The 12,891-nt window shown below is 37.3% G+C and overlaps 2 protein-coding genes across 5 annotated transcripts in view; both read left to right on the top strand.

The window, feature by feature from the left end:
* Window positions 1–12,891, top strand: part of LOC116288558 (B-cell receptor CD22) — an 85,322-nt gene that overhangs the window by 70,324 nt on the left and 2,107 nt on the right. For 2 of the 4 annotated variants that reach the window (XM_089039610.1, XM_089039611.1), the window contains exons 3-10: window positions 4,322–4,648; window positions 5,609–5,863; window positions 6,427–6,687; window positions 6,919–7,173; window positions 7,423–7,461; window positions 10,614–10,754; window positions 11,189–11,213; window positions 12,047–12,290. In XM_089039610.1, coding sequence (XP_088895736.1) covers window positions 4,322–4,648; window positions 5,609–5,863; window positions 6,427–6,687; window positions 6,919–7,173; window positions 7,423–7,461; window positions 10,614–10,754; window positions 11,189–11,213; window positions 12,047–12,290 — 1,547 coding nt within the window. The remainder of the gene's footprint in view (window positions 1–4,321; window positions 4,649–5,608; window positions 5,864–6,426; window positions 6,688–6,918; window positions 7,174–7,422; window positions 7,462–10,613; window positions 10,755–11,188; window positions 11,214–12,046; window positions 12,291–12,891) is intronic. The other 2 variants (XM_089039612.1, XM_089039613.1) reach the window with 2 other exon arrangements.
* On the top strand, window positions 8,107–8,741 carry LOC148905605 (uncharacterized). The gene has a single exon (XM_089040398.1). It carries the CDS (start codon window positions 8,108–8,110, stop codon window positions 8,579–8,581), a length of 474 nt encoding a protein of 157 aa, XP_088896524.1. The 5' UTR covers window position 8,107; the 3' UTR covers window positions 8,582–8,741.

The raw sequence follows: 12,891 nt of genomic DNA, 5'->3' as shown, positions 1-12,891 counted from the left end.
GCCAATGCAAATGCTGCATATTATCAGCTTCTTTCCTGAGTAGTTCAGGTCCACAGACATTCCGGTGACGTCTACCCAAGATGCCTGGTTGTATTTTTTCTCGCCTGTGTAAGTCGTGTAAACACAATCTACTCCAGCTACGTAGGGGTTGTTCATCGCCATATATAATAGCTCAGACCAACGCTTGCAGCTGCTACGCCGGCTTTTAGTAGGTTATGGTCATATTCCCCAGGTATCGTAGGCAGGACCTTCTTTTGAGGCTTCTTCTTTGGTTCGGGTTTTTCTGCGTGTTCCTTTTTTGGTTTCTCTACGAAGTGAGGAATGCCCTTGGTCATGTCAGAGTTCACGTCATTCACCCCAAACTTCATATCCTTAGTAGCTCGTTGAAGTTTGTTGTTATAACCCACAACGGAATTAGTGTTGATGACCAAATTACTTGGCATTAACCAACAGCCAGGCGACAAAGCGTAATCTAACCGCACTTTAGATTGCTGCACCGCCAATTGATATCTTTGAACTGACTTGGATATGTCATTTTCTATTATTGCGGACTCAAATAAAGTTAGGAATTCCTGTTGCGTTTCCCGCGAAGCACCTTCGGATCCAACAATGGGGCTGCGGGTATTTACCTGCGCTCCCAGGGTGCAGTAGACGAATGCTTCAATGCTGCGGTTGATCCTGGCTAGGTTTCTTAGGCCTTTTCCTTTTAATAATACAGACGGATCCCAAGGACTGGGGTAAATTGTCTCAATCCTATCGATCAGCGTAACGTCATTCTTGCGACCACCCAAGTCGTAAAACTTTAGGACCCCGGGGTATTTTTGATGATACATGTCTGCCGGACGCACGCCGTCAACATGCCAAGCATAGATAATACCCAAGCCATGCGTGGCGCCCTCCCGATAACGAAAGTCTCTTTGCTGCGGCTTAAACTCATTCATTAGTCTTTCTAGGGCAGCGGAATCGTAGTGGTTATTCATTCTATTGAATTGCTTTTCCCCCGGCAGCGGTACGCTAAGCTCCTTCAATATGCGCCGCATAGTAAAGGCAACGTGGAACCTTAGAAAGGCAATGTCGAACATATCCGCGGCAACCCCGCAGCCCTTTGTAGCCGCCCAGACGGCAAAGTTTAACTGCTGCGGCCAGTACTTAAAGTTAGGCCCCTTTAACCATTCGTGGGCTTCTTTTCCTGAAGTGTGCGTAAGGTTAAAATCCTTAAAGATATTCCTTACTACTACGTCAAACGTTTGCTTACCCACTGGAATCTTTAGGTGTGTTACCAGCTTATCAAAGTTGTTTATGCCACCTTCGGCATCATAAAATGGGTAATCTTCCTTGGTTATCAATAAATTCTCCGGGAAATTAGGCTGTACCTCCTTTGTTATTGACAAATGCTGTGCCTCTTTCCTCTTCTCATGCGGCTCCAAGTCCGCATTGCTGTACATTCTGGAGCCTTGGTAATAAATACCGTCGGGTCTGCGCTCAAACTTACTAGCATCTGCGTGTGGAAACATCTTCCTAAAGGCCCTCCAGTTGGCATAATCCCGGTTGTCATGATGTGGCTGCTCCTCAATGTCATTCCCAAAAGCGTCGTACATTAGTATATATAATGGATGTTATACCATCTGCGCCTCAGTTGTACCCAAATATTCCCTATACTACACCTAACGAAATAAATGCCGAAAACTTCAGGCTTAACAAAGCAAACTCAATCCTGGCTTACTTGGAAGGGCAGACAAAACACTACGAAAAAGTTAGGAAAAAGTACGCCAGAGCCCGGACTACGCTACATAAGATTGCGATAACTTCAGGATCCATGTCCGTAGTGCTAACGGGCTCCAGCGTTGCTACTTCGCTTACTGGACCCGGAGTAATTGTTGGAGTTCCTTTGGCCGGCGTTGGGGCAGCCTGTGGTATTATTTCTGCTGTTGCTACGGGCATTATGAAACAGTTGTCAAGCAAAATATCCAAGCATGACACGACAATAGCTCTGTCAAGGGCTAAAGTAAATACAATTACCGATCTTGTCTCAAAGGCTTTGCGTGACAGAAAGATAGACGACGTAGAATTCTCGCTTATCTTAGCCGAAGAGGAAAAGTACGAGAAATTAAAGTCGGACATAAGGAACAAAAAAACAGTCGTAAAAGATCTTTCCGAGGAATCTCGCAAAGAGATCTACCAGGAGGCAAAAGAAGAGCTTCAAAGAAAACTCGCTCAGTAAACATCTGCTTTGAAAAAAGCAAGACAGGATTCTATTTACATATTGAACGCCGGCTGTCTGGTTCATATGTAAATTAGTTTCACAAAATATTACACAGCCCGTGGCGCTTTAACAAAATATTACACAGCCCGTGGCGCTTTAACAAAATATTACGCAGCCTGCATCGTTTTCACAAATGTGAAAAAAAACCATCCCAAAAGGGGGTGGTTGGGGTCTATTTTGTAAAATATTTCGTAGATTACGTCAGGGTAATAAGGAATATCCTTATCCAACCGACAAAACATCCACTCGGCTTTTGTCATATCAGAAACCTCGGGAATAGACTTACCGGTATTTTCAGACAAAAGATAGGGAATAGCCTTGTAATATTTCCCTAGCTTTAATTTTTTCAGCGTTTTCCGTAGACTTTGTGGGGTTGGCTCTTCTAAATGGTCTATGATTTTCTTTTTTACTTTGTTGTCTAAATATACCGGTCGAAGACCTTGGATGTGACTCATCCAGTCCCTAAAGTATTTTATTCTCTTATAAGGTGTTTTCTTACGGCCTCCATTGGCGTAATATTGCTCTCTGGTAGCATTTGGTACGGCATTACGAATATTCTTACCACACTCGTAACACTGTGCTGACGTGTCATCTTCTATTTGCATTTTCTTACCACAACAAATGTATTTATTTGGTTTAGTGGGCTTAAACTTGGGTTTTAAGCACTTTACACAGAAGTCATAAACAAACTCTTTACATTCGTGCATCGTATATAAGACAAATATTTTAACTTAGTAATGCGGGGCACCAGTAAAACCCGTAGAGAGCTTTTCGAATCGAATTACACAGGCAATACACATAGCGACCTTACGGGTAATACCCACGGCGGCCGCATAGTGTTTAGCGGGGGTAATACCCGGCTCCCCCGGTACCCCCTCCGCGAGTCCCCCTACCTGCTGCTTAAGCACGTTATTTTCTCCTTCCTCTTTCCTCTCTTTACCTATTTTGGTATTAAAAGTTGCAGGGGTAGTGATATTGCGAATTATAACAAACAACAACAACAACCAAACATACAAACAATGCGCTCGATGTGGGGTGATTTGGGCACTTGCATTGTAATTTCGTTTTGATTTCTATAACCCCTCTCAAAGAAATTATCAAATTATTCGTAGGAAAATTACCAAATCTCATACGGTTATGTCCACTTTGATGGCCTGCTACATGTATGGATAGACCAAGTGATCATTCAAATAAGTATCATAAGTTATCTCACTACAACTCTACTGTAATCAATTCATTTCAGACCTTCAAAGGTCGTATAATCTGGTGCACTTCTCGCATTTTAGTGGTCTCTCTATGCTCCCCATAGCCTGGAGTCGCTCTCTGGCCCTACGTTATTTTTCCCAAAATTTCCGAATTTATTGTGCGCATGTGGTTTTCGATCTTGATCTCGATCGAAAATAGGCTACAATACGTGTCCTTGCAAATTGGTATTGGGTATGTAATGGTCTAGTATATAATGGTGTTTTGCGATTTATGCGCGTGGGATATTTAAATATGTTATCCGCAATAGTAGGGATGGGTATAAATTTTAGCTTCTAGAATTTTTCTTTTTTCGGGTTTTTTTCTTTTTTCTTATTTTATTTATTAGCTTTTCCCTTTTCCTTGCATACTTATTTATTAGCTTTTCCCGTAGGTTAAGAGGAATTGGTGGGTATTTACTATTACGTATTCATCATTTAGGGTCTTTTAATGTATATATAGTAAATTTAAATATATTTATTGGGTCCACAACGTTATCAGTGTAAACTGAAAAGTTCCCTCTCGAAATAAAGTTTATTATTATTTATTATTATTGTTATTATTATTATTACTATTATCATTATTATCATTATTATCATTATTATCATTATCATCATTATCATTATTATCATTATTATTGAAAAAGATTGGCTTCTATTAGTTTGAAAATATTATTTACTAAAAAAGATGAAATTTCTTAAATCGCAGATAATTATCTATTATGTAAGATGTATTGATGTTTTAGATGGTTTTGTTGTAATTAAAAATATAAATTTAGAATGTAATTTTCCGTTCATGTCTAAATGTTATATCCAGCAGATGCGTTCAGGTGGATTTCACGACCTTCGAGTGAAAAATTTGAACATGTTGGATCTACTGTTTACATCATATGGCATTATTATTGTGACCACTCTGGTATCTCTACAATCATGTACGGCGGACAAGAGATAGCCCGACGATTCACAAGTGAAAAAAACTATTCGTTTATAACCAATGTGAGTGCTCATTTCTCTGTGATTGGTGGATCGAATGTAGCAATTATGATCTCTGATGTTAATAAGGACAAAAGTGGGCCGTATTGCTGTCAGGTTCTTTGTGCTCGTGAAAAATTAAAAGAGGCATGTACGATGCTCTTCGTATATGGTGAGTAACGCACCCAGACTTCTGTATGAACTAAATGCATTTATCCTACTGTCCGATTTCAATGAATGTGATACCTGAAAGTATCTAAAAGAAAAGAAAAATAGTACCGTCAACATTAGTATAGTTATATTTTACATATATCTATCTTTTTTTCAATGACATTATTTGTCTTCATCTTCATCGTTATTTACTGCGCTAACTTTTACCCTTTATCACCAAAAAAACTACCCGAATCCGCCATCTTTTTTTACATTCTCGCATAGCTAAAATCCTGTAGAATGCCAGTCACAATGGCCGATTTGACCACGTGACCTCTTAGTGAAAGCCGCCTATAGCAAAAATCATTTCAAAACTTGAGTGATCACGACTAATACGAAAATAACAACAGCAAGCAAAGCCTACACGCGGATTGAAGGTAGAAGACGGTTGTTTGTTCTCTTTACCAAGTAACCCACTTTGCAGTTCAAATGGGCCTTAAAAAAAGCTCGTCATGCTGCCAATTAATTATTTTATTATTCATTTTACACGCTCTTACAAGATTGAGTATCCGTGATTTATCTAATGCAATTACCACTCCTGAGTGGATGGTATAGTGCCTAGCCGATAGATGGAATGAGAATATACAAAAGTTGATTTTTGTAGAGGGAGGACTGAAAAACTGGACAACCCGGAAAAGCAAATCGGAAAAACAAGGGAAAACCCTCGAAGCACAGCAAAGCACAGCAGAGACCAACAAACAAATCTACTAACATACGACAACTAGCCCTACTCATCATATCTTTAATTTGCTTAAATGATAACGGCTATAACAGGGACAGGATGTATAGGGGAAAGGGGGCTGAGGGACAACAATTTTGTCGCAATGTTGAATGACTTATTTACTGTTCATATATCAATACCAAGTTATTTGGCCCTTAGAAATAATAAAAGATAATGTAGTCGCTCTGTTTTTATCTGTAGCTTTGCCTCGTATTACCTATCTGACAACCTCAAATCTTTTTGGCAAACAAGGAGATTCAATAACATTAAGATGTAATGCCTCTGGATATCCAGCACCTCGTGTTACATGGATACACAAGGATACCAACAGAACAATAGCTAATTCCAGTGTGACGTCATTCAGCATTACTGGTAAAGCATCAGGAGGAAAGTACTGCTGTCACGTGTCAAACGGTTTTGGGGAGGAGACTAATTGTACGTCTGTTAAAGTAACAGGTATGCGACTTTATAGCAAAATGCAATCACTCATAAAATGTTGTGTGCCATCGTAAAGAGAGTAAGAGAGGGATTTGTTGGATATCATCATCTATATTTTGAACAATAAAAAAAAAAAAAAATAGAAAAAGAAAAAAGAAAAAAATGGAAATGAAGGTAACTAACTGGCGGACGAATGAAAACAAACCGTTTTTGAAATGTCTTTTTCTACCTTAAGTCAAATTATACAAGATAAATTTATTATCTGCAGAAGAAAAACGCTGCAGGTATCCTTTTTATGCAGCCTTGCACGCTATCGATGATTGGCTGACTGTTTCCAGCCAATCAGGTGCGGCTGGCCAATGATCAGGTAGCAAAGACATCAGTTTGCTAAACAGGGAGGAAGGTAGAGTAAACAGAAGAGACCTGTATGTACCTTCTGCTATTTAGATCAACATTTTTATATAAGGCTTACTTGCTTAGCATGGCAGATGGTTGAACAATCGAATGGTCTTAGCGTCGAGCCTGAGAATTTGTTTTCAATATCTTGTGACTTGTGCTATCTTATCATTATTATTATACAGAATATCAACCAATAAATGCAAAGCTGACATCGGATATGAAATTTGCCACAGCAAATAAAACATTTGAAGTGTTCTGTAATGCAGACGCATCTCCCCCAGCAAATTACTCCATCAAACAAGGAAATATAACAATGGTAAACTCGTCTGATGGTAATGTCACAATTACTACATCTAATAATGGAACGTTTCTTACTATCGGCTGTATTGCAAAGAACAAATATGGGCAAGAAACAGCAAATTCCCTCAGAATACCGATCTATCGTAAGTTACAATCCTAAATAAAAAAGTTCAAAATGGTTAGTAATGTTATTAATTAATAAAGCATTACTTTTCATGCTGTAACTTTAATTCTATTTAGGATCTTTAATTTATTATTATTTATCAGTTATTTATGCAGTAGATTTCACTCTAATGAATTGAAAAGTAGAATGTAACTTATACCTAAATATGTAGACTTATAACTAATAATATCTATGAATACGCTATTCACAGAACCACCAACTATAGTAGATCATCCAGATAATCGAATTACAATGGAGAACGATAACATTACACTGCAATGCAAAGCCACAGGGACCCCAAGACCAAATATTACTTGGTATGACAAATTAAGAAATACAAACGTTGAAGCGGCAAACGGAACGTTACTCGTACAAAATGAAGACTGTAAAAATAGTACATCACAGTACTACTGTGTGGCATCGAATGTTGTTGCAGACGTCAAAAGTCCTTCAATAACAGTAGAAGGTATGTTTTTAACATAACGTTTTTTGCTTGCCTGCTTGCCTGCTTGCCTGCTTGCCTGCTTGCCTGCTTGCCTGCTTGCCTGCTTGCCTGCTTGCCTGCTTGCCTGTTGGTTTATTGATTTCATTAATTTTCTAGATTGCTTGATTTCGTATTTATTTGGTTGATGATTGGTCAGCGTTTCAAGGGCTGTCAGGGGGTTATATGGTTGACTATATATTTTTTGACATATCAACTATTTTAATTTTTTAGCTTTTCAACGCAAATCCGTTTCATTTTGCAAGAAAAAAGGTATGTTTACTATATGATCAAAGTGATCATCATTTATTTTTGGTCTGCAATAGCCTGGATTACATGTGTATTGACCAACTGAGGGATAGAAGTATGGATGGATTGTATGATGTTGCTCACTTCACAAAAGAAAATCTTAGCACAAGTATCAGTATAGTCGACCATTTCAGTATGAATTAATGTAATAGCTTTCTGGAACTTATTTATTGTATATATATATAGAAAGATTACATTATTATATTATCATTTAGCTGCCTCTTATTACATGTGGTCGAGTGGAAATTATTTTTGAAAACAAAGGAATAATTATAAAATAGGCTTCTTGCAGCACACAAGCCAATGGGTTCCCAATTCCTAGGAGATTAAAATTCTTTTGTTTTGTCCTCCAAATTGAGATCCTTTGATGTCACATGCAAAGGGTGTATTGCAACCAAGTAGCTAGAATGCAACAAGGTCAACATGTGCCTACCAAGAATCGAAACCAAGAAACAAGCGCTTGTGTCAAATTGCCTGGAAGAAAGCCAATATTCACAAGAAGAGTTAGGCAAGCCCAGTTTGGTTCGGTGTTGACAACTGAAGCTATATAATAATAATAATAATAATAATAATAATAATAATAATAATAATAATAATAATAATCTTTGAGATGCTAAGAGATCTCAAACTGGCTGATAGTACACCCCCATGGTTTTCTGATGTCAAACCCAAACCACTCTACAAATCAACTGACGCTGAAGCATACTGGGATGTACCTGTATATGCTGACCACATGTATGTACGATCTAACCGTGTGGACGCGCGTTTCATCGACCACAATAACAAGAAAGTACTCATGGTGGAAATGAGCTGTCCGTGGGTTAACAACCGAGAAAAGAAAGACAAAGAGAAGACGAAGAAGTATGGAGCACTTAGACTTGAGCTCACAAAACAACACCCAGGATACACGATCTTGCAAGTGAACCTCATTTTGGACGCTCTTGGAGGATGGTCTAAAGAGATGGAGCCTGAGATGAAGAATATCTTTGGAGCAAGATACAAAGATGTATTACTCAGAATGCAGAAAGCGGTATTAAGCTGCACAGTGAACATTGCAAGAACATTCAAATTAATCACATCTTAAGGACATTTCAAACATTCCAAGTATTTAAACTGCATCTTAAGAACATTAATAATTGGTTTTAAGTGATTGTATATATTATTTTATCCTGTCATGCTGGTAGGTTACGAACTTACGCCCTATCTAGCTTACCTAATTAGCATTCAAACGTGTTTACTGCTGATAATAATAAAAATAAAAATAACAACAACAATAATAATAGTAATAATAATAATGATAATAATAATAACTTTATTTGTTTATATAGCCCTATTTCCATAAAAAGCCCAATAGTGCTTAACAATTATAAAAAAATAAATGAATAAAAATTTACAATTATTTATCACTAACGTATTGAAATAAATAAATATCTATCTTATAAGTATATTTAAAAATAGTTTATCCAAGGATAAATTGTATATATATATATGCATTGGCTATATACTTATACTTAAGCAAACGCTTCCTTAAAAAGGTAAGTCTTAATTAAAGACTTAAAACTGGAAACTGAGCCAGCAGTCTTGATATCATGAGGCAGAGAATTCCATAAATAAGGAGCAGCATAATAAAATGCTCTATATCCATAAGTTCGTAAATTATAACTAGTCATGACTAAATTATTACTAGATGACGATCTAAGAGTACGTCTAGGTTTATAGATATTAACTAGATCAGATATATATCCTGGAGCCTGTCCATTAAGGGCCTTATATGTTAATAGTAATATCTTGTATTTAATCCTCTGTTCGACTGGTAGCCAATGTAAATCATATAAAATAGGTCTTATATGTTCATACTTGCGAGTAAGGGTTACTATACGAGCAGCTCAATTCTGAACCTTCTGTAAACGTTCGATAGCATAGTCTGGTAGTCCGAATAAGAGAGAATTGCAAAAATCTAACCTAGATGTAATAAGTGCATGGACTAATGTTTCTGCAGACTCGCGAGTAAGATATTTTCTTATTCTGCTAATGTTCCTTCAGTGACAGAAGCATGTTCTGCAAATGTTCGTGACATGTTGGTCCATACACAAAGTTGTATGGTGTCATACACAATGCTGTCTCTGTACTGTGATGTGCTTTATAGGCAGATTGGTAAAGATCATCCAAGTCATTGTCCAATACGTGTCGATCAGTTTGAATTGCAACCACCTTTTCAATTGCTTTACTGACAAGTTTGAGGATAGAAACTGGGCGAAAGTTATTATACTCGCGTGGGTCCAAAGATGGTTTTTTGTGACGAGAAGAGACGCACACTTCAAGCAATCTGGTACTGTAGCACTTTCTATTGACGCATTCATAATCTCTGTTCTAACTGGAAGTACAAGCGGGAAACATTCTTTAAGTATATTTGATGGGAGTGGTTCTAGTCTGCATGACTTGGTAGATATCCTCTTTATCAATGAGGACCGTTCTTCACATGTAACAGGTGTGAAGGCGTCCAGAGTGTTCTTACTTTGAGCTAGAAACGTACCGGGTAACGGATTAGTCACATTGGTACTCAGTTGTCAAAGGCCTTGTCTTATTACATGTATCTTGGATTGGAAGAAATCAGCAAAATTATTAGCAAGAATATCTGCTGAGCTGGTAGTTGGAAATTGTTTCTGAGATTTTACTTTATTGAGAGAATCAACAATCTTGAATAATTGATGCTGATCAGATCCACATGATGTTATGAGATCAGAGTAGTATTGCTTCTTTGCATCAGATATAAGGTTGTTTATCAATACACATTGCTTAGCATACATCTCTCTGCGAACAGATAACCTAGTTGATATAAATATATGACCATAAATATAAGCTATATAATATTATTGTCTTGTGTATCAATATGAGAAGGGGGAGGGAGGGGGGATCACACAAAGATGAGAGACTAGCTACACATATTGAGGGGATCATGAACAAGATAGTGCCAGCCTTTCGGGGTATCGACAGCGCAGAACAAAGTATCTTAACTTCGGCTTTCTTTAATTATAAATTAATTCTATTATTTTAGTATCAAGTACATGACTTATAAGTACATGATAACATATGATTGTGCTTCTTTGATATTTCAGACGAATCAATTCTTCATTCTGGTCCTGATTGGCTACTCATAATCATAGTGGTCGTTTGCTCTCTGGTTACGGTTGCGTTAATACTGGCTTTTATTCTCTGCTTAAGAAAATGGAAGCAGTCAATACGTGACATCGACAAGGGTAAGTGAGAAGATAAATATAGTACACGTTACAAGAGTTGAAGCCAAATAATAATTAGTTCCCACGTAAGCCTTAGACACTGGTGCTGTGACCTTTCGCGAATTCGTTTGCATTGAGTGACCCAAAACAATAGTATTATGATAGGGTTGGATACATGCTTCTTTTAGAAGCGTATGCTCAAGGGGTCAAAAAGCGGGACCATGGTTGTAAAAATTGCCATATTAAGGAATATTTGATTTAGATCGAGCAACAGTCAACATTATAAGCTAATTCGCTTTTTTTTACCAGTATCTAGGTGTACATTTTAATCCTGTGGTTCATTTTAACACGACTGCTCGTTTATAAGGGATAACTAATGGGAATGTAACACGTTTAAGCGAAAATAACCTATTTTCATGATGCCATAACTATAATATTGTTTCTTTTGCTTCAAGGTACACAGTCTATAGCCCGTAACCCGTAAGTTCTGACAAGTTCTACTTTTTATAAGTATATGACATTGTGTAATAGTAAAGAACTGACTTTTTTAGACAGTAATGATGAAAAGGTAAATTATACACCGTGAAAAGATGAAAAAACTTACTGACGTTTCGGACGCTAGTCCTTCGTCGGAGTAAAAGAGAAAGAAGTGGTAGAACCACTTCTACCACTTCTTTCTCTTTTACTCCGACGAAGGACTAGCGTCCGAAACGTCAGTAAGTTTTTTCATCTTTTCACGGTGTATAATTTACCTTTTCATCATTACTGTTTCATTAGAAACACCGACGCAGCTCACACTAGTTTTTAGCTAGTTATATCTTTTTTTGACTTTTTTAGAACAATTAATGGTTCTGACCAGGACAACAGCGAATCGAATCATGAATTTCACCTCAACTTTCACCTACAAACCACCATTTTTCTGGCAGAAAAAAAAAGCGCATTGCATAGCATTTCATTGTTTCCTGCCGGCGCAGTGCATTCTAGTTGACTAGGATTCTTCTTCTTTGTTTGATTAATCGATTACTTAGGCTTCAAACGCTGACTAGTTGACTAGTGTTAAATAGATAAAAAATAGACCCTTTTTAAAAGTATTTGAATGCAACGATAACGTCATGGAAATACGAAAGAAGAGCCACAGATTCCATCGAGAAAAAGTGTGATTTCTTTTGTATTTACATGTTAGCCTCACAACCGCGATACCTTTAAGAAACTCGGGTCCATTCAGGCTTTGGTTGATTTGATTGACGAATAGTTAGTTATGTTGGTTATTACTTTTTTATTGACTCATTATATAAAACACACGACTTTGTTAGAAGGCAAAATCAGTGGATGGAGGAGAGTCCGTATGGAGAACCAGTTGATGCTATACGAGTGAGAAGAGTAATTAACATATCTGCAAGCAATGCTGATTATGCCACCGTGGAAGAGACTGGGTACAAGCCGGTAATCACTTCTAACCAAGTACAACAACCACCACGTGACGATACATCCAGTTCAAAGAAATTGAAATCTAACGTGGAACCCGTGTATGCAAAAGTCAATAAAAACAAAAAGAAGGTTGGTTTGCATTATTTTTCAAGAAAATAATAAAATTACAATGAATATGTCCGGATTACTTTGAATACACCGTTTTCGAGTTCGTATATTATTATTCTTGTCATTGTTTCATGACTACAGACTCATCATTTACTCATTTTTCCAGTGCTTTGAAAAGGCATTTGCAACATATTCATTGCATTAAAGTTTATCTTTGTTGGGGAGAATCCAGGAAAGAGGATTAAGGGCCGTTTATAGGGACACAAAGTCCAGCTATAATCAGTTATTGAATATTTGAATATTTGTATTCTGATGTATAAAGTTAAACACACCAAGATGTGTTTCGAAGCTATTACTAACATGTTCAAACCTCGTGATACTTGTTACAGCCTCAGAAACTCAGATTTTCTTATACCTAGATTTAACACAGTCACGTTTGGTAAGCATTCCCTTAGATATCTAGGTCCCATACTTTGGAGCAAATTAGATAAAAAAGACAGATTAAGCAAATCTTTAGGTGATTTTAAAAATCGCATCCGTAAAAAAAAACTTTACATCTTTAATTGACAACGGATGTAGAGGGTGTTTTTTATGTAATAGTTGAAAGGCTGATTAGGATCAT

This window comes from Actinia tenebrosa, unplaced genomic scaffold (assembly GCF_029948245.1).
Source record: "Actinia tenebrosa isolate PJP-AT-01 unplaced genomic scaffold, QUT_ActTen_1.0 PGA_scaffold7__59_contigs__length_16204524, whole genome shotgun sequence".
Taxonomy (NCBI): Eukaryota; Metazoa; Cnidaria; class Anthozoa; order Actiniaria; family Actiniidae; genus Actinia; species Actinia tenebrosa.
Note: the sequence above shows the minus strand (reverse complement) of the source record. Positions and strands in the feature narration are given on the sequence as shown.

Bases quoted from the DNA above. Each gene is read 5' to 3' on its own strand.
- LOC148905605 (XM_089040398.1), top strand. From the start codon at position 8,108: ATGCTAAGAGATCTCAAACTGGCTGATAGTACACCCCCATGGTTTTCT.